Source organism: Schistocerca gregaria, chromosome 5 (assembly GCF_023897955.1).
Source record: "Schistocerca gregaria isolate iqSchGreg1 chromosome 5, iqSchGreg1.2, whole genome shotgun sequence".
NCBI classification, from domain to species: Eukaryota; Metazoa; Arthropoda; class Insecta; order Orthoptera; family Acrididae; genus Schistocerca; species Schistocerca gregaria.
The window spans coordinates 409,508,127-409,535,993 of record NC_064924.1 but is presented as its reverse complement, the minus strand read 5'-3'; the positions used below and the strand labels follow the sequence as shown (position 1 = coordinate 409,535,993).

At 41.4% G+C, this 27,867-nt stretch overlaps 1 protein-coding gene across 1 annotated transcript; it reads right to left on the bottom strand.

Moving 5' to 3' along the window:
• Window positions 1-3,863: 3,863 nt before the first annotated feature.
• On the bottom strand, window positions 3,864-7,043 carry LOC126272498 (trypsin alpha-3-like). Its single transcript, XM_049975388.1, has 2 exons — window positions 6,844-7,043; window positions 3,864-4,550 (listed from the first exon to the last, which is right to left on the bottom strand). The coding sequence occupies exons 1-2, from the start codon at window positions 6,999-7,001 to the stop codon at window positions 3,950-3,952; spliced, it is 759 nt and encodes a 252-aa protein (XP_049831345.1). The 5' UTR covers window positions 7,002-7,043; the 3' UTR covers window positions 3,864-3,949.
• Window positions 7,044-27,867: the final 20,824 nt, after the last annotated feature.

Here is a 27,867-nt window from a genome sequence, read left to right as displayed (position 1 = left end):
AACGAAACTAAACTCGGCCACCGTCGTAAATGACGCACACTATAGTTCAGCTAGAGCCACGTGTACCAAAAGAGTTACCCACTTGGCAAAGAGATGTCGCTCAGAGACTACCGAACTGGAAAAGCAAGCTGACAGTCGAAGACTGGTAGCCAGTCAGATTCCTGGACTGGAGGCGAGCAATAAGATAAACAATGAGAGGGAGTGGAGAAAGGAGAGGATGTAGTCGTAGAACTGGCAAAGAAGGATGATAAACGCCCAACACAACAGCAAAGCACTACAAGTATTACTCCAGGGAACACATTCCTCAAAAGATGCGACAGAAGGACATGATTCTGATTCTGTATTAAGGCACTGACATAGGATTATAGAAAGTGAGAACGAATTATCCCTCATACATGTTGCAACCACACCAATTTATTTTCTTATTTTAGTGTATTTGCTAGCTATCAATAGTTTCTCAGTTTGCTACATTAATTTTGCATTAATTACGCACATATTCTTGGTTTATAATGAACATATAATGATCTATGTCTGTCATGTGTATTGTACCAAAAAAAATTATATAATGATGTACAATTAACAAAATGTTTTTGCCCTTGTACCTGTTTTACTATAAAAAGTTGTAAGATGCAAGAAGTATAAGTATTTGAAACACATAAAAAATATTCATAAGCACAGGTTAGAACCGTACCTACAAAATGACCATTAGATAAGATTATCTGATGTTTCCATAGCAACTCACATAATTCATATATAGCCATTTAATTTGCAGACATTTACTCAATTTACTCTAGCAGGCATTTGTACCACTTATTCTCTTAGCCCCTCATACATGCCTTTAGTAGTTGACTTTCTTAGTATATTCGTTGTCTCTACCAGTTTAGTATTACGACACAATAACTGTAAATGAGCACCAATACACCTTTGGCAGGTACTCAGTTCTTATGGATCGACTGATAGTCCATAAACAGCGACTACTATTGCTATGATTGTTTTCGTCGGCGGGATTGGTAGCACTGCGGAACTGTTGCTGAGTCGGCATTGTCGGAACGGCGAAGCTCGCTAGACGTGTGTCAGGGGCGCGTCTTCTCATAGCCACCACTGGCGGAAGTATTTCCGCGTGCGCTCAACTTTGCGGAATCGAAATTGTTGCGACTGTCAGAGCTCTCTTCGGCAGTGGACAACACAACCTGCAGTTGGGTATGACGTGATGACAGGTTCCTAGCGAAATCAGGGTTTAGTTCCGTAGTCTAGAGGTGACTGTTCGGAACTGGGAGGCGCCTGGCGTGTAATGTACCTCGATAGCGGCATCATCTTGTGATACAGATGTGTACCGCTGGCTACGCACACAGCACTCCCCCTACCGTAAGTCTTTCCATTATCAAGCTGACAACTGCTTCGCTGCCTCAGCCTGCGTGCTATGAACTGATCCCGTGTTTCAGTCAAGCAGTACCATAAACATATTTTCTTTACTATTTTATTCAGTTAATTTTAATTTTAATAATCAACAGCCTCGGTTGCACCGTTTACCTAGATTGCACCTATGTTTCAGTCGGGATAACCCAACCTTCTTGAGAATAACAGTAACTACCGTTTGTCCATAGTGGACATCGTCAAGCTAAAACTACAAATCCATAAATTATCGTCAGACTATAAAACTTATCTGGAACTGCCTCGGCCCCACTACGCGACCGCGATGCGGCAGCCACGAGTGTTGTACTGGAACTCACACCATAATGTTGAAGACATTTATATTTTATTCATTGTCTCCTTATCAGTTAATCCATATAACCTTAATAATTTCCAACAAATATTTTACGTAAAATATGGCGTTTCAGTCTTCGATCGATATTCTTTATTTTCAATTACCGGTTAGTTGCCCATCTTCTGATCATATATGGCAGCGAACCGAGAATTCTGTACGGACAAGTTACTCTGTAACTAAATATATGATCTGAAGATGGGCAGCTAGCCCGAAACCGGTAACTGAAAATAAAGAATAGCGATCGAAGACTGAAACGCCATATTTTATTTAATGAACGATCGCGGCATTCCCATTGAGACAATCATGTCTAGATTTGATAAATATTTTACGTATCATTTCAAAAACCCGCTCTACGTTATGTAGTGAGGCTCCATTCGTTCACTGTATGTGGTTGTCAGAAATAAATATCCATCTGTGTACTCATACGTTATCTTCCTAATCTTTTATGGCTCAAGATTGTTAGCGTATCTTGATATTTAGATATCTGGCGTGTCATTAACGGCGACGCTAAAAAATGTTTGAGTTGATTTGATTAGAACTGCAAAAGTCTTAGAAACATATAATACTTAGTTTTGTACTTATAAGCTTTCAATTTTGTGTAGCTTTGCTCTTCAGAAACTTTTATTCCGTTCGCTGTATTCAATAACAAAAAGGTGCATGTTGTAAATATTGTAACTATTTCAGCATTGGGGCTTATACTGTAAGTAGGCTGTTTAGGCTTTCATAGTGGTAACGCCACGTAGTGCTCTGTATGAAAATCAGTGACTGTGCTGTGTGCAATCTATGGCTGGGTCTCATTGTCGGAATATTTGCTATTGTAGTGTTGGGCAGTTGGATGTGAACAGTGCGTAGCGTTGTGCTGTTGGTTACTATTAAGGTAAATACATTGTTTGTTCTCTATCAAAGTCTGTCGTTTGCTAACTGTGCTTATCAGTAATTGTATTGTATTATATTGTAACCATGGAACTAGAAACGACGGAGAGGCTTCGTCCCCACTGCAGCCGCGGTGGTCCACAACCACATGATGACTACCGCATTACACTTCACCCCTCTGCCGCCCCACACCGAATCCAGGATTATTGTGCACTCTGGCCCCCGGTGGACTCCCCAGTAAACGTCTCACCCCATACGATGTAACCCCTATGTTAGCGTGATAGAGTTATGGTGGTGTACGCGTACGTGGAGAACTTGTTGGCGCAGCAATCGCCGTCATAGTGTAGCTGGGGCGGAATAAGGGGAACCAGTCCGTATTCGCCAAGGCAGATGGAAAACCGCCTAAAAACCATCCACAGACTGGCCAGCTCATCGGACCTCGACACAAGTCCGCCAGGCGTATTCGTGCCGGGGACGAGGCGCTCTTTCCCACTCCGGAAAGCCGTGTGTTAGACCGCTCGGCTAAAAGGCCGAGCGCCTATCAGTAGTTAGTGCCTTCAGTAGTTAGAATGTTTTATTCAGCTGGCAGTGTTGGCGCTCGCTGTATTGCAGTAGTTTGAGTAACGAAGATTTTTGTGAGGTAAGTGATTAATAAAAGGTATCGGTTATTGTTAGTCAGGGCCATTCTTATGGAGGGATTGTTGAAAGTCATACTGCGTTGCGCTAAAAATATTGTGTGTCAGTTTAGTGTTGATCAGAATAAGTAAAGAGAGAAATGTTTGAGTACGTTGAGTTCGCTCAGCTGTTTGAAAATCAACGTAGAGGTTTACCGGCACTGTCATTCTTAATTGCCGGCAGGAGTGGCCGTGTGGTTCTAGGCGCTACCGTCTGCAGCCGAGCGACCGCTACGGTCGCAGGTTCGAATCCTGCCTCGGGTATGGATGTGTGTCATGTCCTTGGGTTGGTTAGGCTTAATTAGTTCTAAGTTCTAGGCGACTGATGACCTCAGACGTTAAGTCGCATAGTGCTCAGAGCCCATCATTCTTAATTTTTCTGAGGGGAAGTTTCAATAGATCCATCTAAATACGAGATGGATCAAGATTACTCTATGATAACTTTCTTGCACAGCGATTTCAGCACTAGATTTGTAACGTTTGAAAATTTTAATCTATGTGTCATTGCTTCGAAACAAGAAAATTTTAAAACTGGATGCATAATAAATTGATTCAAGGTAGAAGAAACTTTTATTTATTTATTTGTGATGCATTATTCAAGTATTCGACAAAAAAATTGTTTAAGATGACCCATGGCTTAGACTCCAGACGCTTGTTGGATCCAGGACCTGAGGTTGGCTACGTTGGCGTAGACTCCCGGGTAGTTGGCCAAGGCACATCCGTAACCAAAGGAGACGATGCCCACCTGGGTGGAGCCGGACACCAGAGGACCGCCGCTGTCTCCCTGGCAGGCGTCCTTTCCGCCTCCGGTCACTCCAGCGCAGATCATGCGGCTGGTGATATAACCGTAAGAGCGGTTGCACGTGTTGCGGTCAATGATCTGGACGTTCACCGCCAGCAGCGTGTTGGAGGCGCTGCCGCCAGATGAGGTGGCACCCCAGCCGGTGACTGTTACCGACGTTCCAGCAGAGGGCTCCGACGAGGTCAGACCCACGGCCTGCACGTTGCTGTTGAAGCTGAAGGCGTTGGATACCTGCAGTACAGCGATGTCGTAGTCGGGATCAGAGTAGCTTGCGTGCATGTAGCCGGTGGCGATGTTGTGGGTCGTGCCACCGCTACCCCTGGTGGAGGTGCCAGCGCGCAGCAGCATCTGGCTGGTGGAGTAGCCGTCTACACAGTGGGCCGCAGACAGAGCCCAGGTGTTGCTGATGATCGAGGCGCCACACATGTAGTTGCCCCTGACGAGGGAAAGACAAGGTGCGTCAATAACATTTATGTTGACTCTTACCTTTACATGTGTATTCTCACTGGGACATAAACTAACAGGATTTTCTCGTGCTTCCAGCCGAGTCGTGTTGTTAATTATCCACAATCGTCAATACGGGTATTCCATGAACATTGACACGATCATTTCAGATTGCTTATTCCCTACACGACAACACACATAATTAATAAAAGAAGTACTGAAAACCATGATCCTTTACGTTAATATCTAGACCACTGGAATATGAAATATTTATACTGTAAATGTCAACTACCATAACATGGCAGTAATTTGAAGAAATGTTCAAACCTGTTTCGAGAAGTGTTGCGTTATTCATTTAAGTCGTTGTCGAATTGTGTAACAATACGTACGAACCCCGGTGGATCTTCAAAAGTCTCATACTAGTGTTGGAAAACTTTTATGAAATTAACTTCCTCAACGGTCTAGATTGTTTCTTATGCAAATGCATAACTCGAGGTTACAATACATCTGAATTATTCTCTCTACTTGAGCTGTCCAGTTTGTAACGATTGTTAAGCTCAACAAAAATATCCCAGCACGCAAAAATAATGAAGGGGCAGAAAAGAATTTTCGGGACGATCATGTTTCCCGATGGCCGTGGCATTTTTCAACAATATAATGCTCCGTGTCACAGGGCCATGAGTGTGATGGAGTAATTCAACGTGCACAGTGATGAGTTCCTATTACTGTGTAGTAACGAGCCTACCAATGTTCACTTATGTCGCACAACTACTTCTTGGTGTTCAGTTGTCTTTTCCCTACATATTATTTCGAAATATTACTCAGCATCCATCTCACATTCTGAGGACACATTCCACACAACTGAAATGAGATTCTATGCACATCAGCGGGTTATAGGCAGAAAAGACATCCAGCACCACAACATTACATTGCTTCGCCGGCCGTTGTGGCCGTGCGGTTCTAGGCGCTTCAGTCTGGAACCGCTGACCGTTACGGTCGCAGGTTCGAATCCTACCTCGGGCATGGATGTGTGTGATGTCCTTAGGTTAGTTAGGTTTTAGTAGTTCTAAGTTCTATGGAACTGATGACCACAGATGTTAAGTCCCATAGTGCTCAGAGCCATTACATTGCTTCAGTTGCTTCAACGTGGACGTATGCCTGCTATAATGTCCGCAACTCTGCTTGAAGCTCACATACCTACCGGCAGAGACAGCAAACAATAAACTGCGGAAGGTAATGCTATATCTATTAGGATGGCGAATACTGTCAGGTGGAAAAGTGTACATGTAATATAGCTCGTCGGCTAATTTTGGAAAGTAACAAGTTTACTCGTATACACCTGCTGTAGAAAATCTGATTTTTGTACTGCAATACGACATTAGTAACCTTTGATACGTATCGAAAGAGAACGTTCCTACCGATACCTCTTGTATTCTGAGGAACAATAGTTTTCGGACGATTTTGCCATTGCGCCAGCGTCGCCTATAAAGCGTTACATAACATTTATTTCTTCTCTAGGGACTAGAATATCTTTATATACGAAGACAGTCACTTGTTCTCGAAAGAACAGTTACTGTTGATGACCGTGCAGTTTTTCCCTGGAATAAATGAAGACTCACTGAAAACATCGTCTGCTGACAGATGTTGTTGATAAACCTCGATGTGGACAGATGAAAATGTGTGCCCCGACCGGGACTCGAACACGTGCCCTCCTGCTCACAGGGCAAACGCTCTATCCATTTGAGCCACCGAGGACACAGATGAGTAGCGCCACTGCGGGGACTTATACCTTGCACGCTTCCCGTGAGACACTCATTCCCAACTGTCCACAATTCTACATATGTATTGTACCTTATAGACATGGTGGACAGTTGGGAATGTGAGTCTCACGGGAAGCGTGCAAGGGATAAGTACCTGCAGTCGCACTATTCATCTGTGCCCTGGGTGGCTCAGATGGACAGATGGATAGAGCGTCTGCCAAGTAAGCAGGTGATCCCGGGTTCGAGTCCCGGTAGGGGCACACGTTTTCAGTTCTCCACATCGAGGTTTAACAACAATACCTGTCGGCAGCTGAGGTTTTCAGTGAGTCATCATTTACAAAATCTTTGCTTTTACCCTGGAATGTTCAAAGATTCCTTAGTGGCACTAAAATGCAGAGTCTGGACTTCAACCTATGTAACATTTCATATTATCGAAGAATATATAATTTACAAACGGAATGCATTCTTCTGGTCCTCTTCGCCTCTAGAGACAGAAACCCAAAATCCGCTTGACTGAGAACTCACATGGTGAAGTAGAGCTGCCACGGGTACTGGGAGATGCTGACTGCGGAGCCGCCGACAATACGGCCACCCACACGTGGCCTCCCTGGGATAGGTCTCACCACGGGGGTGGCGCCACAGAGGGCCACCACCAGGAGCACAGCTAAACCAGTCGGCGACATCTCTGCAGGAGAGCCTGATGCCAACAGAGAGCAGGCAGGCTTATATATGGTTCCGAATCTGAAGTCATAGCGAGACAGGGAAATCCCACTGAACGTCTAGTTGAGCACGATATTTTTCAGCGTTCCCGGTTGGTCACTTTCGAAAATGGCCAGATGTTAGATCTAAGAGAATCTGATAAGAGTACTCGACAATGATGTTTGTTCTGGACTGCGTACTCCAAATCACTTATCTGTCACTTATCTGTCAAAATGAACATGCTCTTAACTAGACACATTCCTGTCCGCAAATGATAGGGAACACATCTTTTCTTTGTCTGTCGTACCGTTCACGAGAAGTTACGTCGTTTCCATCGGCGCAGCTACGATTTTGTACTGATCTAAATCAAGGTCATAAATGCAAATCTCTGCAGAACAGTACTGCAATATGACAGCCAATATTTTTTTGTCGAGTCCCTGTGCCCACTCTAACTGGATACTGTGCAGGTGTCTGACAAACTAATGGATGAACCCGGCAGATCGTTATACTGACTCACGAAGAATGTCGTTGTGTTGCACTGTAGGTCTGCTTGTTTAAATCGCAGCAGAATCTTTCTGCTTATTGGTCAGTCCCTCAGGTACAACCTATTTTCTGAAACATTAATACATACGTTTACATCTAGCACACAGTCCATAGTAAGAGTGATATTTGTCTAGGTTTTGCAAAAAATTTGTTGTTTTAAATTTGGTGTTACTTGTTTCTTATACTTTCCCAGTTTCTCCATCTGCAGGGTGCCGCAAGGGGAACGGGAAATTTTGAACGTTACAGTTGGCAGCGCTGTAGCGCCGGCAGATGTTCGAAACTTTGCATAATTGATGTGAAATCATGGCCATTTAGTAATCATGGAGAATTGGACTGGCGCGGAACGTGCAGTAGCTGTGAGAGCGTTTTACAAAAATGGTGATAGTGCGACTGCCGCGTAGAGAACATTTCGACAGCATTACCAGCTTGGACGTCATGGACGTGTCCCATCTGCGCATGCGATACAACGTGGGTGCGTAATTTTGAAGAAACAGGATCTGCCTTGAAAAAGAAACCTCCAGATGGCATTCCAACGGTACGTACCCCAGAGAGCATTTCAGCTGCTAGTGCTGCAATCGAGAGAAGCCCTCGCCGCTCCGTTCGATAGCATGCATCTTCGCTAGGGATTAAGCGACAAAGCTTACAAAGAATACTGCACGAGTTAGACTTCCATCCCTATAAGTTGCAGATTGTGCAACACGTACATGAACGAGACCCAGCGTCACGTATGGAGTTTAGTAGCGAGATATTGGCTACAATCAACGAGGACGCGAATTTCCTTGGTAACTTATGGATATCAGACGAAGCCCATTTCCACCTGAACGGATTCGTGAACAAACAGAATTTTAGTTATTGGGCACAGGACAATCCTTGTGAGTTTCACCAGCGACCACTACATAGCTCCAAGGTCACAATATGGTGTGCTGTATCATGTCATGGTGTTATCGATGGTAGTGCAGTGACAGTAACATCCGCTGGGTACGTTGAAATGCTTTACACCGAGACTGTACGAGCTTAATCTTAACGTCGAAAACTTGTGGTTTCAGCAGGACCGAGCCACGTCACACACTGCTCGCCAATCGGTGGCAGCAGTTCCTCAATTATTTGGAAGACGCATTATTTTACGTAACGGTGACATTGCACGGCCTGCGAGATCCCCTGATCTTAGTGTGTGCGACTTCTTCCTGTGGGGATATCTTGGAGGCAAGGTGTACCGTACACGTCCTGCAGTAATCCATGAACTGAAGGAGAACATTGAAAACGAAATCACTGCCATTCCCCAAGATTTGCAACACCGCTCATTCCAGAGTTTTCATAAAAGGCTGTTAGAGTGGGAACGCCTAATGGGAGCACATCTCTCCGATGTCATCTTTAAAAAGTGAAGGGACACTTTTGGACATTTTGATTGTAAAGATAATGGCATACTGAATACATTCACTTTCGTTAATAAATGACTAATTTTATGAATTTATTCATGGAAATGACGTTATTTCGAAATTTCCCGTTTCCCTGCGCCACTCTATACTTCATGTAGCCGTTTCTACAGGCAGTTGTGAGCCGTCACCGGTCCTGTCGTAGGTCTCATCGTATCTCTGATGTGAGTACAAAAAGTGCACATTATCTTCGTTAATAGTTTTCTAAGGCTTGTAACTGGACTCGAATCAATAATTTCGACAAAGGAAGCACTATTCAATAACATAACGTGTAATATAAGCATAATAATAATAATTTAAGTGCACTCTGAGAAGGCTCTTGAAGAGTTGACTGATGGAGTAAAAGGGTTCAAATGGATCTAAGCACTATGGCACTTAACATCTGAGGGCATCAGTCCCGTAGACTTAGAACTACTTAAATTTAACTAACCTAAGGACATCACACACATCCATGCCCGAGGCAGGATGCGAAGCTGCGACCGTACAAGCAGCGCGGTTCTGGACTGAAGCGCGTAGATCCGCTCGGCCACAGCGGCCGGCACTGATGGAGTAGCTGAGTCAGTTGTAATCTAACGTTAGTTGCTGGCACTGACTCCTTCCTGATCTCTACCAACTTTAGACAGCAGATAACAAAATGCGTCCAACGTATCAATAAACAAGATGATTCTCAAATCAATCGTACGCTAATTTCAACGATCTGGAGGGAAAAATTATAGTAACTCAGAAAGTATTTCATGCACCCTGTGTCACGCCATCTAACCTACATCACTCACACCCGGGCAAATAAAGTAACTCTGGTTGCCTATCTTAAGGTGCAAAAGTATGTTCAGGCACTTTTTATTCTCCAGTCAACATTGTCAAAAGCTTTCTCTAAGTCTACAAATGCTAGAAACGTAGGTTTGCCTTTCCTTAATCTTTCTTCTAAGATAAGTCGTAAGGTCAGTATTGCCTCACGTGTTCCACTATTTCTACGGAATGCAAACTGATCTTCCCCGAGGTCGGCTTCTACTAGTTTTTCCATTCGTCTGTAAAGAATTGGAGTTAGTATTTTGCAGCTATGGCTTATTAAACTGATTGTTTGGTAATTTTCACATCTGTCAACACCTGCTTTCTTTGGGATTGGAATTATTATATTCTTCTTGAAGTCTGAGGGTATTTCGCCTGTTTCATACATCTTGCTCACCAGATGGTAGAGGTTTGTCACGACTGGCTCTCCCAAGGCCGTCAGTAGTTCCAATGGAAGGTTGTCTACTCCGGGGGGCCTTGTTTCGACTCAGATCCTCCAGTGCTCTGTCAAACTCTTCACGCAGTATCGTATCTCCCATTTCATCTTCATCTACATCCTCTTCCATTTCCATAATATTGTCCTGAAGTTCATCTCCCTTGGATAGACCCTCTATATACTCCTTCCACCTTTCTGCTTTCCCTTCTTTGCTTAGAACTGGGTTTCCATCTGAGTTCTTGATGTTCATGCAAGTGGTTCTCTTTTCTCCAAAGGTCTCTTTAATTTTCCTATTAATGTTATTATACTTAATTTATGCTTCGTTATTAATAGTGTCCATATAAGACTTCGTTTATTAGAATTTCCTGATTTTTCTGTACAGTGTTTCACAAAAGGCTGGATTTCTCAGAAGTAGCAAAATTAACTTCCACGACTATTCCACGAACCGCTTCAGCTCTAATCAGCTGTAGACCGTACATTTCAATTACACGAAATGCTCGCTCGAATGGGACGAACTAGAAAGTCAGTAGGCGAGGCTTAAAGACAACGTTCTCCTAACAGAAGCAGATGCCGACAAGATATAAAAACCATGAAGAGTACTACTGCTACTACTACCATTACCATTTTCATTTTGATTCAAAGTGAAGGCCAGAAAAATATACAAATGTGAATATGTAATCCATCAAATACTGCGCATTAGCTTTGGAAACACTGAACTGAAGATTGCACTGCGCAATTTGGTTTTAACAGCCAATCACTGCGCAGAATCAGATCACAGGATATGTGATCTAGTCGGCCCATCACATCATACTGTCGCTGAGCGAACTTCCGGAAAAGGAATAAGCCGTGAGCAAGAATAAAATGGGCCTTGTTAATGTCTGAAAATAATATACAAACTGTAGGGTAACAAGGAACGCAGTGATTTCATATACCTGTAATGGTGAGGGAAATGAAGACGCCGGTTTCCCAGTAAGGCTACTTATGTTTCCAACATTCTTCAGTGGAATTTTTGAATAAGAGGTCGACTGGGTGGGAAAAGTTTACCCGTCCCAAAGGAAAAGTAGTTTAATATTTCCTTCGAGTGATCTTTCGGCCCCCGCTGACTACCACTAAAAAAAAAGCCTTGTCCGTCGATTTTCTGGCCTTTGTTATGTATCCGTTCCCCAAAATTCGCCTCGTCTATTTCATACAAGAATCCTGGTCCTCCCAACTGTTGTGAATTGATAGTCACCAACAGGATAAACGCTTCACGAGAGAAGAAGACCTGCCAGACACCGTACGCTTAGAGAGGCCGAAATTTGAGATAAGTCTCTCCCTCTTTGGATAACACGTGGAGACCCACTTGGCGCAGAAGTTGTAAATTTTTATGGCTCCCATTCACAAAACACCTGACCAATTACCAATTAGCGTACTCTGCTTGAATGTGGACTGCATGTTGGCCATGTGATCACCCTCATGCACCATCCATCGTGCCAATAAAGAAATGAATCCTAATTCGACGAGACGGTAAACGGATCGTGGCACTTCAGGCAGTCTGTTGTTCAATCAACCACGAACCAAGACCATTACTTGGCTTTACTCAGTCTGAACAAACCCACTTCACCCAGGACACTTCCACTGCAAACCACTTTGGGTAATATACTGTATATAGTATGTCACAGGGGAATTCTTATTGCTTTGTTCCTTTGTTTCATGATGTAATATAATCATATAATTTCGGATGTATATTATTTTATATCGCTTAACACACTGTCATCTGTCACGCTACTATATCAGCTATGCTCTTGGGTCCATGCTAACCACATCCCTGAAGATCACGACATGTTCAGAAAAAATACCCGAATATTTGAGACAACCGGGATTATAAATCTCAATGCTTGCCCATTGTTGCACAAGATTATCAAAATTCTTTGTATTATTGTGGAATCACCGCTAAATTAAATGGCCCTCGGAAGAACCAGAAGTAAAATGTTCATCCTAGAGCAATATTGTAATGTGGTACCTCACCTCATCTGCGTTCCTTTCATTCATTACAGTTAACTGAGATTAAGCTTGGTGCTGCTTTAACGATGTTGGTTAGACATGTGTAACTTCCGCTTACCTTTTATTCAATGACCAGTACCATGAGCAAAAAAACAGAGTTGCGATGGGTAGTTCGTTGTCATTTGTTATTACCACTCTGTGGAAAGCTTCAAAATGGTTCAACGGTTCAAATGGCTCTGAGCACTATGGGACTGAACATCTGATGTCATCAGTCCCCTGGAACATAGAACTACTGAAACCTAACTAACCTAAGGACATCGCACACATCCATGCCCGAAGCAGGATTCGAACCTGCCACCGTAGCAGTAGCGCAGTTCCGGACCGAAGCACCTAGAACCGCTCGGCCACCGCGGGCGGCTGGAAAGCTTCGAAAACGTTCTTTCGAGTGACAGCACTGAAACCTGCGTAGCGTGGTAAGATATGAAAACTATATCTTCGTTATGCGCCCTCGTGCTAGTGTGAATTTAAACCGCTTTTTGGAACATCTGAATTCAATCGACCAGAATATTCATTTCAAGACGGAGGCGGCGTTCACTTTCTTGGTGTGTTGAGAAGAAGGAGAATAGATGGCACATTAGAAGATGCCATTTTCAGGAATTGAACTCACACCGACTTCTATCCACAGGCTGACAATTCCCACCATTCGACTCAGGATGAAGCGGTAAAGCGTTCCTTGGTTAATAAGACCCACACGCTGAGCGTCTGGCAACTCAGACTATTTGGAAGTCAAAGTGACTTTCAGTCAGAACAGTTACACTGAAAGATGTATCAGACGTGCGTTGTGCTACCAACCAAAGGCACAACGAGTGAACGACGGTAATAAAGAGCTGGCACCAAGGTCTACGGCCTTTTTGACTTACACAAGAAGCATTTCCGAGACGAGTGGTAGTATTCTGTATTTACCGATTAGCATAAAGATTAGGGCCCTTTTAGGATTTGTAAAGCAGCGGATCTGTGAGGGAGAAGATTGGCCTGATATGACAGAAGAAAAAACAGGTGTCGATTTAGTAGAGGCAGGAGATCCAGTATTAGAATCAGATTTTAAGAGAGCTTTGGAGGTCTTAAAATCAAATAAGACAGAAGGGATAAATTTCATTTCATTAGAATTTTTAAAGTTATGGGGAATGTGGCACCAAAACGATTATTCACGTATGTGTGTTGAACGTATGAGTCTGGCGACATACCATCTGACCTTCGAAACAATATCACTCATGCAATTCCGAAGACTCCAAGAGCTCATAAATGCGAGAATTATCGCACAATCTGCTTGACAGCTCATGCATCCAAGTTGACGACAAGAATAATATACAGAAGAATGGATCAGTTTGGTTTTAGGTTCAGATTGGTCTGATCACTATGGGACTGAACATCTGAGGTCATCAGTCCCCTAAACCTGACCAACCTAAGGACATCACACACATCCATGCCCGAGGCAAGATTCTTACCTGCAACCGTAGCGGTAGCGCGGTTACAGACTGAAGCGCCTAGAAGGGCTCGGCCACACGGCCGGCCTTGGTTTTAGGAAAGGTAAAGCCACCGGAGAGGCAAGTCTGATATTGGGGTTGATAATGGAAACAAGGCTTAGGAAAAGTCAGGACATGTTCATAGGATTTGTCGACCTGGAAAAAGCGTTCAATAATGTCAAATGGTGCAAGATGTTTGAAATTCTGTGAAAAGCTATAGGGAGAAACGGGTAATATACGATATGTACAAGGGCCAAGAGGGAATAATAACAGTGGACGACCAAGAACGAAGAGCTCGGATTAAAAAAGATGTGAGATAGGGATGTAGTATTTCGTACCTACCGTTCAGTCTGTACATCGAAGGAACATGATAGAAACACAGTAACGGTTAGGAGTGGATCTAAAATTCATCGTGAACGGATATCAATGATAGCAATCGCAGATGACGTTGTTATCCTAAGTGAAAGTGAAGAAGAATTTCATGATCTACTGAATGGAATTAACAGTCTAATGAGTAGAGAATATGGATCGAGAGTAAATCGAAGAAGGACGAAAATAATGAGAAGGGGCAGAAATGAGAACTACGAGAAACTTAACATACGGAGTGATGATCACGAAGCAGATGAACTTAAGAAATTCTGCTACCTAGCCAGCAAAATAACAAATGACGTACAGAACAATACGTAAATCAAAAGCAGACTAGCACTGCCGAATATGGCATTCCTGACCAAGAGAAATCTACTAGTATCAAACATAGGCCTTAATTTGAGAAAGAAATTTCTAAGAATGTACGTTTTTGAGTATTGTAGTGAAACATGGATTGTGGGAAAATGAGAGTAGAAGACAATCGAAGCATTTGAGATGTGGTATTACAGACGAATGTTGAACGTCATGTGGACTGATAAAGTAATAAATTAGTAGAATCTGCGCAGATTCGGGGCTGAATGCGATATCTGGAAAACACTGACAAGGAGAAGGGACATGGTGAAAGGAAATCTGTTAAGACGTCTGGGAATGACTTCCATTGTACTAGAGAGCTGTAGAGGGAAAAAACTGCAGACGAAGACAGAGATTGGATTATGTCCAGAAAATAGTTGAGGATGTAGGCTGAAAGTGCTACTCTGAGACGAAGAGGTTGGCACACGAGAGGAATTCGCTGCGGACCGCATCAAAACAGTCAGTAGACTGATGACTCAACATAATAAAAAAGGATGATCTTGGTTTGCTCAAATCCGATGTCTGTCCTATTTCTTGCACTTGCTCCATCTCATATATTGGCCTGAACGGGACAAGCGTCAAATGCGCCTCGAACACTAGAACAGTCGGCTACTGCAGATCGTTGCCTTGGGACTGGTCATCCTAAGGGACATAACAACACGGATAATTTTACGTGTGCTTCCGACTATAGGGATACTGCTTCAAGGAACGAATTGAAATTAAATTAACTAGTGATCATACACATTCTCCTATAATAGATTCTGCTTAAATTCTGCGAGGACTCCTGCTCTCTTCCTTGTCAAAAAACAGATGAACAGAATGATTGCTTCCTCACTAGGTGGTCTTTAAAATAATACTGCTTGTGTAGTGGCGCTGGGATGCCTATTTGTGTGTGCGTTATCTTTCCGAATGTGCTCTACAAACCGAGGGTTTCTGCTCCCTTTCACAGCGCTTACTTGGTGCGTTAATGCCTTAAAAGTGCACGTGTTGAAATGTCGGCAGTTGTAGAAGATTTTAACTGACTGCATTACCAGATATTGTGTTGTTCTGGGACATACAACCTGCTGGATCTCCTGACTTGGTGTCTCACTACAACGAAGTCGGTATCAGATGGAAGAAATTAATTACCTCGTTGTGAGATGTGACGTAGATCACATTGGTCAGCTTCATCTATGTGTGTCATGAACGCATGTTTTACTTAAATGTGTAGGTGGAGAGCAATTTCTCTCCATCAGTTTCCAATAGGAAGTGAAAGTATCTCAGTCTAACGGGTATGGACATATCAACGCACACTCCGCTGCAGAGTGAAAATTTCATTCTGGGGCATGAGCATAGTCTCAGGCAATAATCCCCTACTACAAACCGATTTATCGAAAAGTTTGGTTTTCCTCTGATTTTGGAACGATGCAGGCTACTAGTGTTCAAAGACACGAAGGCACAGACATTCGCTGAGAGTGGGCTTTGATTCAAATCAATTGGGAAAGTTGAAAATATGGACCGGGATTAGAATCCGGGTCTCCTCTCTCTAGGCAGACACTCCGCGCGCTAAACCATCCGGAAAGAGTGGTCAGTACAGCTGCAAGGATTACCCTAGCACGCCTCCTGTCAGATCCAAATTCTCAACTTATCCACACACAACGAATGTAGTACGAGACTGGAACAGAAGGGAGAACCGATAGAGGAACTCAAGGTACTCTCCGCCACACACCGTCAGCCCTAATATTGGTCAGAGTTGTATCTATTGCCTATGAAGTTAGATTAGCAGGATAAAGAATGAACATAATAACTTTTCTAGCACTACATTATGCTGGAATTAGGGGATCTACATCGTACAGCAGCGTTTGTATTAATGTTGGCAACTGAAAATAAGGGTTCTGTACCAACGCTGATTCTTAATAATTGTCAGTCTCTGATGTCACTGCAAATAAAAACACAAGTGCGTAAACGGATACTAGAGCCAGCCATCTACGCGGAAGCAGAAAACTGTAGCAAGAGCTGCATGCTATTTCTGTATATCTGAAACTAAGAGCGTGGCTTCGTAGAAGTCTCGAGCCAGTCTGTTCCCTTCTGATTTCATCAGACTGTAAAAAGTGAAGCGTTGGGTTCTGGGAGCAGTACTAATTTTAGAGCCAGAGAGAAGTTGTGGTCTCTTCTATATGAAACATCTTCGTAAATGGCAGTTACATAGACCCCATAATAAATACAGTAGCATGGTCACAAGCGGGAACATGGTAATAGCTATTTAATTTCTCATTGGGGGAGGGTGGAGGCACAAAATTAAAAACAAAGGAAGAATATGTAAACATCACATTCAAGTGAGTTCCTTAAACGGCAAAGCGACCTTTTGCACTTAACAGAGACATAAACAGAACATTTGACAAGCGAAAAACATGTTAATGAGAGTTATGTAATTCTTGTGAATATCTGTATTCCCTTGAGGTATAATGGTGGTTGAAACGGCAAAATTATACTGTAAAAATCAGAATCGTGGGACGTTGACTGCTTACTGTACACGTGGTGAAGCTGTTGTTGGCAGGTAGATTTGTCTTCTTGTTGAAATTATTGTTTTCTGCAGGAGATAATTGCAAAATGTTTGGCCTTGATATAACCTTGTGACATAACGTCTCCTTTCGAGGATAAAAGATGTTTTGTTCTCATATGCCTTGGAAGAATACAGGAGAAGTAAGCAATTAAGTTCTTGAGTGATAAGAGAAGTAATTATTTTACGAACTCTTAGCGATAGCACTGACTAAGTAGATTTCACGCTTCTAGTAAAATCCAAATTTATTGCCACTTACATTACCAGCAGTTAACCAAAATTAATTCTGAAGATTTTTAATTAGATGTTTGACATACGATACTGTCAAAATACGCAAAAGAATAAAGAGCATATGTGAATGTTCGGTATATGAGCAGGAACAATTAGAATCTCGAATGTTTGTGACAAATTTTAATCCTGAGCTGGACTGGTAGAAGAGTCCCTATATAGTCTTTTTCAGGTTGTACGCTACCATTTGTGCTACTAATACACACCTCAAGGACAGACTCAAAAGTTCAATTCACCGTATAAACACTAAAATCTCTAAGTGAGAGGGTCTAGCGGGAAATTCGGCTTGACCATTGCCTCAGCATTGTCCCTGAATTAACATAGTTGTATTATTTATTGGGGTATCGCTAATTTGAACATTTTTTCGAATCAAAACTCTTTCATTATGGAATATACGACACCAAATGCCGAAATATGTTACCGCTATGTCATTAGTAGCCTACACCAGACACAAATTTTATACAAATTGATTCCTCCCTACTCTCACTATATAGGTATGGTTTTAGTCATTCTTGTGCCCTAAGTGTCACTTTAATTTCAATTGTTGTGAAGTGCCATACAGTTGTTAGTTACACCATGACAGTAAGTGCAATTATTTGGTTCATCGCCAAACACACTAGGTTAGCTGAACTGAATGCGTGTATGGTTCGACACGACACTCTCTTGAATTTCAACTAAGGTGGACAACTGTAAAACAGTAACGATGCAGATACCTAATATACGAGGAGTGGGATAAATTGTTATTCAGAGTAGAAGTTAACGATTAGGTACATCATGGACAACGGCCCGAAGTCCTGAAAAACAATGCAGTATCAGAGTTTAAATTGATTAAAGGAGCACAAGAGAGATTAACATCTGTGAAAAATTCGTTGTGCGGAGTAAACACGAGGAAGAAATAGTTAAGAACGGATCAGATAAGGTTACCTAGGGGAAAGGGATCTTGAATCAGAACCAGGTAAAGAGCCAAAAAGTGAGTAAATGAGTGATTACGTATGTCCAAATAAAAATATAGAAGAATAGGAAAGAATATTACATCACATTGTGCATACATATCCTATTATGAAGAAGGAAGGGGACAAATAAGACAAAATAGATTTCAGAGGAACAAATCATTGAAAGCGGTGTTAAATTACAGTTCTGGAGGGAGGGAATCCTGATAGTAACAGCGAAGAGAAAAATAGGCATGTAATAGTCACTCAAAGAAGTATACAGCCAGTGAAAAGGTAATGTCAAGCATGAGTATAGATCAGCTAGTGGCAACAATTGTTTGTAAGGTATAGATTTAAAAATGGTGGTAAATGGTGTCAAAGGAAATCAGACAGACAACGAGAAAGAACAATTACGTATCACAAGAAATGCGAAGAAACAAAACCGAGCTTTGCAACTTAGACGAATGACATGGGAGAAACAGTCATCTATGGAATGGCGTAACAATAGGTTTTTATGTGGAGATCCATCTTAATTCCATTACTGAATAGGGACCGCAAAGATCGGATTAAAAGACTCGTTTATGTTTACTAGGATGCACATGGTACATCTAAGGAAGCCACCTTCCATTTGGAGGTGGCCGTTAAAGCCAGAGTCCCGAATGCAATTTGGAAGAGCAAGTAGAGGCATGTGGTAGAGGATCGGACACCAGCAGCAAAGAAACTGAAGCGTCTCTGCCTCGGCCATCACTTACCCGCGTCCGAGACTCCACATGATCCTTTCCTACTCATTTGTTAGTTGAGGATTGCTACCGAAGCTCTGTGAACAGTCCTTATCATTACACCAGCATCACGTCCTGAGGTGGTAGACAGTCTGTGAGCGTCTCCACAGCAGCAAAATTAAAGCACATAAGTTAATCCTTGAATGAAAAATTTTAATATTTACTTCAATGTCTCGCTAAACCGACATTAACAACGATTGAAAATAAGTTCGAAATAAATTCGCGAGACGCGGATATCTTGGCTTCAGCTGTGTTAGGAATAGATGTTAGTGATGTTAGTGACATAATTAATACCTGTTCATCCAGACATGCAACTAAGTACTAAATGCCTAGGCTGTCACACGACGGTAATATCATGCGTTTTGATTCCTCATAGTCTCCTTCTCACTGATGCCGGAATACAGAGTAGAGCTGCGAATATTAAGTGATGAATGTAGCGGACTGTGGTATGTGGACGTAAACAATGTGTCATGTTAAAGTTTGAGCTATTATGGTAAGAGTGCACGTATAGCCTAAGCGGTTACGGCGAACCCCTAACGATAAGCAGAAAATCTAGCTTCGTGTCCCCGTCCGGCACAGATTTTCGTTAGTCTCTAATAGGGAGAACATTTGTGCCCAAAATGTATGATCTCAAAACATTAAATTTCAGCGAATTGACTTCAAATTACCAATTACCATTTTCTCCAATTGGGTAGCCCCTGCAGAACCCTTATTTTCCCCCGGGAGTTGAGCATCGAGCTTATAAGAGTGGTGTTGTGCTGAAGGTGCCTTTGGATAGCAGTACTGTCAGAGAGACCTTACAGGCCAAGGGAGGCAGATTATTGTTATACGATAATTCAGTGTGTTGAAGGGCATAATTTTACGGTGTGCATATTCATTCTGTGTCTTTCCTGAGACATTATTTGTTTCATATTTGTTTCAGGGGGATTTTACGTGATAATCTTGTCGTACAAAGGTGTTCTGGCTGACCAAGGACACAGCGGAAATTTGCAGAGGTATTGAGACAAGACAAGGTTGACATTTGCAGTGCGAGGTGGTCATGTGACCATTGGTTTAAAGGTGTTAAATGTTACAGGATATATCATTGTACAGCAGATATAGATAAACAAGAAGTTCCCACATTCAGCAGGAGCTCTCATAGTGTTAAGAACACGGACAATCATAAATTTTGTCTAGTGCAGGATATAGACATGTGCGACAGTAGTAGAATTGGATGATAAATCCTTCATAGCAGTAAGTGTATACTGAGCACCTGCACCTGGCTTTAATCTATTCATAAATCATTTTGAAGTTCTATTGGCCTATTTAACAGCAAAAACATAGTGCTTACCGATGATTTTAAAATTCAATAAAGCCATTGATACTATCATTCAACTTAATTCCTACAGTGAACTTCCCAACTAGAATCCTAATTGCTCATATACAGCCATTGATACCAGCTTTATAGAAAGGTCTAATAAATAAAATTACATCACAAAACCAATAGATAATGGCCTCTCAGACCATTACATGCCATTCGTTTTGTTAATTTTTAATACTGAGCAGGATATAAAATCTCCTAAATCTAAATCCAATAAGGTAATCAGAAGGCCAAAAATTAATTATTTTTGGACACTCCCCAAAGACATTAAACTTAATTATTTGTATTGAGCTCATAGTATGGATGAAAGCTACGCTTTTGTTAATAAAATCCTTACAATTTTTAATGGTGCTTTCCCCCAAAACGAAGCTACAAGTAGACCAAAGACTACAAAGCAACCATGGAGTATACAAGAAATAAAGGCACCTTGTACGCAAAAACGAAACTATATCCTTCAGACAGACAAAGCTCAGATGATAGTGGTATGGCTCATTACAAGATGTGTAAAATTTAAAGTTAGTATTACGAACATCAAATGAAATACATTATGAGAAGACGATAACAAAATTAAGTCAGTCTGGGATATAGCGAAGTAGAAGAGTGGTAGAACCAGCCGTGAAGAGGGGAATATAGCCTAAGTAGTAAATGACATATTCGTAACAGGTGTATGTAGTGTTTCAAATGTATTTAACAAGGACTTCATAACTGTTACTTAATAGATGGAGTTGTTAGGTTCAGTAGATGCTGCCATGGAAATCTCAGACCAATGATTGCAAGTAACTTCAGAAATATGAATATGACTGTCACGACACCAGTAAACGTAATTACGAATGTAAGGTTACTGTTATATTTTGTGATTAGTCAGAGGCATTTGACCACGTATCACAATATACTTTTAGCAGCATTGGTATACAGTAATAAAAAAATGCTGCAAATGGTTTAAATCCTATTTCTCGGACGGAAAACGAACGGTACTAAGCTATCAGGCATCATCCAACTGGAAACTAATTACATGTGGTGCCCCACAAGGTTCCATCTTAATGCCTTTACTTTTTCCTGTATGTCAGTGATCCTCTATCTGTAACATTACCAGAAGTCAATTTTGTTTTGTGTGCAGATGATACTGTAGAGGAATGTTGGACGAGGATGAAAACTCTCAGGATGCGCCGTATAAAAACTCGTCCGAGTTTCCCAAGTGATTTATTATTTCCAGCTACATTGCCCGCATTCCTCTCAGTCTGCGTCACCGGGTTCCGTAATGCTGAGAACACCACTTCACTGTCTGCAAAATGGCTTGGCGCAGAATGGCTGCCTCAGTGACCCGTGCAACTCCCTGCTGTGTGTCGGCCTTGTACAGCCACAGAGTTGTGATGACGCCAGGATGCAGTCGACTCAGCAGTCTCCGTCCCAGCCACCTCAGCGCCTCCCGCGGGGTGCTGCAAGGTGGCCCCTTGGCGTGCTACCTCGCTGGTGTGGCTAAGATCGCGGCGACAACAAGCCCCCGTGATCCAGCAAACGAACCTGCAGCTCTCGTCTCGTGATGCCTCTGGCATGTGTTGGGGGCCAACAGGACTGCCCGCTGTAGTGAGCCGCGGTGTGGCCCACCGCTGGCTCGCTGCGGACCCCGTGTTGGCCTCAGAGGGTCAAACCAGCGACCTACAATGGACTGGAACGCTGGCGCCCCATCTGCTGCTATGTGTAGTCAGTGGTGTGACACACCCAGCCGTCCAGGAGAGCTGTAACACTTGAATGCCTTGTTAGTGAACCGGCGTCTATGCATACACGGATGTGCACCTCTGTTTTGCTAACGTGCCGATCCAAGACATGCACTCATAACACCTGTGTTGGACCAATTGGGCCCCTTCTGTCTGTAACTTGTGCCATGCACAGCACTGCATTTACTCTTTTCAGCAGGTCTACGGCCCTGTAGTCTCTACTCTACTTCGCAACTGCTGGTAGCCTATGCCTGACTGTAACTTGTGTGGTCAGAAATATTTCTCCGAAGCTAACCTTTTCCCGTCTTAAACGGTGGTGCCGCTACAATACCAGCATCGCAATAAATATCAAATCAAGTGTAGTGTTACAGACTGGTTAATTAAATTAGACTATGCTAATGAATTAAACTGAGAGGAGCATATCACAGAGCAGTTGAAGAGCCTAAACAACACTCTATTTGCATTGCATCTTGTCTAACATATGTGTTACAAAAATAAAAAAGTAGCTCACCAGGCCAAACTAAAATTTTGAGAGTGCAAAAATGTGTAAAACGATTTAATTTATTAGTAATATGAATTCAAGTACATCCAAGAGAGTCCTATTTATGGAACTAGGGATATGAACTTAACTGCATCCCATTATATTTATTCCTTAAGGAAATTTTAATTGAAAATATATCTCTTCTTCAAACTAACAGCTCAGTTCATGGAATAAATAATAGATATAAGAATGTTCTTGACAAATCGAACCCATCTGTACAGTCATCCAGTGACTATAATTGCAGTGAACCGGAGGACGAGTCAGAAATGTTTAAAATACTAAATGTCTTTTTCAAAAACTATTTTACAGCTGTAGATGATGAAGATGTTTGAAATGTCTTTTTCCAAAGCTGTTTAACATCGATCAGAACATCAGACAAACTGTGGAAATGGATTTAAGAGTTTCTAGTAAAGAGGACACAGTATGTCATTCTGTGTGCAGAGAATTCTTCAGACACAGGCGTGTAGATGACTAAGAAAGTTCCAGGAGGCTTTACATGTAGGATGCTTCTGTGGCGAACTGGACTAATGCTTGGTGTAGGGAAATCAATTGACCGTCAATATAAACAAATGTAACATACGTGAACACATATACAGAAAACCCTGTTATTGGGTGATTACAAGACTGCAAGACAATAACAGGTAGCAATTATTTCCATAAAAAATCTAGGAGTATACACAAGGAGCGATTTGAAGTCGAATGGTCGCATAAAATTAACTGCGGATCAGGCAGATGACACACTGAGTTTCACTGCAAGGAAATGTAGTCCCTCAAAAATGGAAGCACCTTTCAAAACACTTATTCGACGAATAGTTGAATATTGCTCGTCACTATGAGATTCATACCAAATAGAACTAATTGAAGAAAAGGAGAAGATCAGAACAGGTGCACTCCTGTTCAGGTTCATTTGATAAGCACGAAAGCATCGCAGATATGATCAACGTGCCTCAGAGGCAGATGCGGCAAGGGATGCATTCTGAATCATGGTATGGTTTAAAGTTCCGACAAGAACATTCCTAAAACAATTAACAAATACATTGCTTCCTCCTATGTATATCTTGTGAAAAGACCCAAGATAAATTTAGAGAAGTTCGAGTCCACACAGAGATGTACCAGCAATCGTTCTTCCCACAAAGCATTCGCGTCTAGAGCAGGAAAGGGGTGAAGTGACTGTGGTACGCAAATTACCGTCCCCCCAAGACTGCTAGGTGGCTTTCTGTCTATAGATGTAATGTTGATCTGGAATATTTAAAGTCACCTATTTTGTTTCAGAAAGGTGTCTATTATCAGGAGCACACATTCTCATTTACTTGCTAGCAGTCATACAAAGTTTAACTACTAGTTAAGTCAGATGAACAGGAGCCTAAGGGATTTGTTGGTGGTTATTTTTTAGTAGCATCAGCTGATGTGTCTGTATTACTAATAATGTCAAACATTGCGAATACTTGTAGAATCTCACTTATCTACAAATTTAGTGCACTAATGCGATCGTTATCAACTGTTGTTAAATGATTTCTATTTCATGATGCATAGCTACAACAGCCTATTAATTACCATATGCACCTCAGTGTACTGAACATTTATGGGTTTTGTGACCAATTATTTATTACTTTTAAATACAAACATCATTTTTAAATTAGTGTAGCAGGAATCACGTCGCATCCATTCTAGCTTTATTATGGCAGATCCAGGTTTCAGCTAGTAACTAGCAATTACCAATTCAGTATTTCAGAGTTTTTATACATCACCTAATACATCGACAACTGTTGTTCATTCTCATGTCACAGATTATTAAAGAGTATTTAATGAACTGTGAGAAGAGCCTGAACAAGAGGGGACTGATTGCTGCTCTTCGTCCTTTTGATAGTTACATATATTTCAGTCGTGGAACACATGCCAGATAATTATATGAAACAAGGTACTTTAACGTATTTGTTTTTATTAGTGATTATTTTTAAAGTATTCTTGTATTTCCGATATGTTCTGCACGCTGGAAGATCTCCACACAAGGGATCTAACGGAATGAATAGTCATGTGAAATCGGAGAAACTGTTAATGTGACCCATACGTCGGATTGTCAGTGGGATTAATAGATTAGTAAGCGTTTTGCTGCACGGTATGTCAGAGCAGGAATGTTACTGACAATTGGCCTAAGAGGAATCAATCCTTTGTTGATCTTTAGAAGGTTATATAAGCCAGGTGGATAGCACAATAAAGAACTGAGACTCTTCATAGAGTCCTGCGACAAGGAAAGTTTCTTCAGGAGGTTGTTAGTCTTTGTATCAATATATTTAGCCGGGTCAGCACTGGTACTAAACATTGCATCTCTTGAACCTGGTCCTGCTTGTCCAATAAACTGTAACATTGCCCTTGCCTGTGGGTAAGATAATGTCAGGATGCAACCTGGCAGAAAGCAAAGAATCCCTCTTAGCTGCTATTGTACTGTATTACTCTTGGGTGAACGTGCCCCAGTCAATGCACAACATACTTTTCTCCTCACTTCCTCGTCAGCATCAGAAGATAGCTTAAGAACAGCTTGTTAGACAGAACTTGTAAAATCAACAACTGGTAAATACTTGGCCATTAGCTTCGGCGGCAACAGCTTTCTCCGTGAGATTGGTCAGAAAATGTGGATGTGCATCATTAGACTTCGAGCCCTGTGAACATTTAATGCTGAGTGCCGGGATCTTACGGAGTGAAGTTCCCAGGCAGATTGCGAGCAATAAAATTCCGAGATTTTCGAAGCAGTCATTAACAGACGTCGAAATAATTGCTTTGAAACAGTTTGGGCACTGATGAAATTTCGGTATGGAGTAGAAGTCCAAGACTTCTGCATGCCGTTTTAACAGATGTGATAGCGGCGATACCTCGAAACATAAAAGATGATAAGAAAAACTAAGTTGGTGTCTAAGAGAAGAGCACTTCCATTCAGTGCTGAAGATGGTCGCAAATCTCTTAAGAGGCTTCTTGTTTCAAGTGATAAAACATGCGTAACCTTTAAAGAGATAAATGTGAGGGCACTTAACTTGTTGCGAGAAATGTCACTGCTCAGATCTCGTTAACTGTTTTTCGGTAGGAAAAGAAGTTGTAACGGTGTCTTGTCAAAACGGAAGTTTAGAGTTAACAAATGTCATTGTCCTGCTTCTGTGGTGTTATTATAAGACGTGTTAAAAAAAACAGCTACCAGTCATTAACTTCGATATTTTCCTTTGACACGTTTTATTGTTTCTTACAATGTCCATATTGTATTTACAGGAAGAACTACTAAACACTTATTGAATGCTGTGAATGGTTTTAATGCCGTGGTGTGTGAGTAAATGTGTCCTAGTTGCTTTGAAAGTTTGCATTTTTCCCCTGTGTAGTACACAACATTGGAGTGATAAATGCATCATTACGTTGCGTAATTTTTTAAACTCATCCTAGAATGTTCAGAATTAAAGGTGGGTCACCACAATAAACAACAGAATTTTATGTCAACCGCACGTCTTCTGGAGATTCTTATGTAAAACGTTTTGCTGTAGTGGCAGTGTGAAGTGGCTTTCTGGAACTCAAAAGTGGAAGTGTCACGAAAAACATCGAATTTGGCGCGATGATCTGCATTACCTTAGTGTTGTGCCACATAAAAAAAAAATTACACAGATGAAATTTTTTGTTTTTCTTTTCTGGTGTCGCGTGTTTATTCTACATTCATACTTCGGCAACTAAATTATTATTCGAACACTTTCATTCTGCATGACTCCTATTCCTATAGTGGCTTCTTAAAACAATCAGAATGATTTAGAGGACTGTTAATCCAATTAGCAATGGAAAAGTAGGAGAAAAATGTCGGAGATATTAGTACTGAGGTAGGAGCGGGTGTCATGAATATACCAAAAATCCCCAGCAGTGGGATGTGAGCGTGGTGGTGGGGGATGGGGTCGTTTAAAGATCATTTTTTATGTTCCCTTGAACAACACCAAATCGCCGCTTTGAGAAAATGTTGCTGCCTCAACATTAACGAACATTAAATTTCCTACAAAAAATCTCTTATTCATTATTCCTCTGTGACTAATAGTTCCCGCATTGCAGTTGGTGGAAAAATTACACGTTATTAAAAATACTGCCGTAATGGTATAACATTATTGTTGAATGAAGTGGACAACGAAATAATAAGCAACCAATTCCTTATGAGAAGCTTCTACCAATCGCATTGTTATTACCGAAACCGGTGAAGAAATTAAATTTCTTTTATGCAACTGTTTGCTTATTATTTATATACGACTACCGTTGCTGTGAAGAATAAAAACCTAAATGAAGTTGGTTAAGAACAAATTGTGATGTGCAGACGGTAGCAGAGTCAGGATGGGGAAGGTGTTGGCACATTTATTTTGTCCAAGCCTGGTTGTCACAGACTTATTATTTAACAATAATTGGTCAAACATCCAAGTTAATACAATTAACAGTTAAAAGGAAATTTTAGCAATAATTTAAAAAAAACATTCTCTAGAAGAACGTGCAGCCCCACTCTGAAACATTACATAAAGGTACTGTTAGTAAAGGTATATTATATCGTACAATAGTGCAACATGTACAAATATTAACAACTACACCAGAAAAATATTGAACTTGTGATTTGTACTACATGTAAATCCAACCTTGAAAAATCCAATTTGCCAAGAGTGCAACAAATTCCCTTCTCCCTGCTAAAAAAAAGGTGGAGATGATAAGCAGGGCTTTTTTTTTTTTTTTACCTGCTGATTTCACTTAAGCTTACGTAAACCCTACACAAATGTCACTTATTTTTCTCGCATGTGACACCAGTTCACCTTTCGTGACAAATACACAAAATTTCTAAATTATTTTATATCAGTGAAGTAAGCTACAAGACAGAAATAACATTAACGACTGGTGACATGAGTAAATACTGTCAAGTTTTCAATTTCACGACGGTTGTGATATCTAGCAAATTTTCATTTAAATACTCGCCCCACGTGTTCCAAAATCAATTCAGTCAGTCTCGAGAAGAAACACAACTTAATACGCAAATATGGCAATATCAAGAAATAGATGGGTTTATCCCAAGCAATATTAGTAGAATTAAGAAATTTGCAATTTAAACGCACCAGTTTTAACAAACTCTAATGTAATAATAATTTGGACAGAACTTTCATAAAATGATCGATGATAGTGGATACCGTGCCGTACACTACGATACAAATTAAGAATTATTCACAGTAGACACCTGGCACATGATGATATTCTCTAAAGTATTTCAAATCACAAAATGTTGGCTACAAGT

Coding starts and splice junctions, on each gene's coding strand:
- LOC126272498 (XM_049975388.1), bottom strand. CDS start 7,001: ATGTCGCCGACTGGTTTAGCTGTGCTCCTGGTGGTGGCCCTCTGTGGC. Junction 4,551..6,843: donor TGGCAGCTCTACTTCACCAT/GTGAGTTCTCAG, acceptor TTCCCTCGTCAG/GGGCAACTACATGTGTGGCG.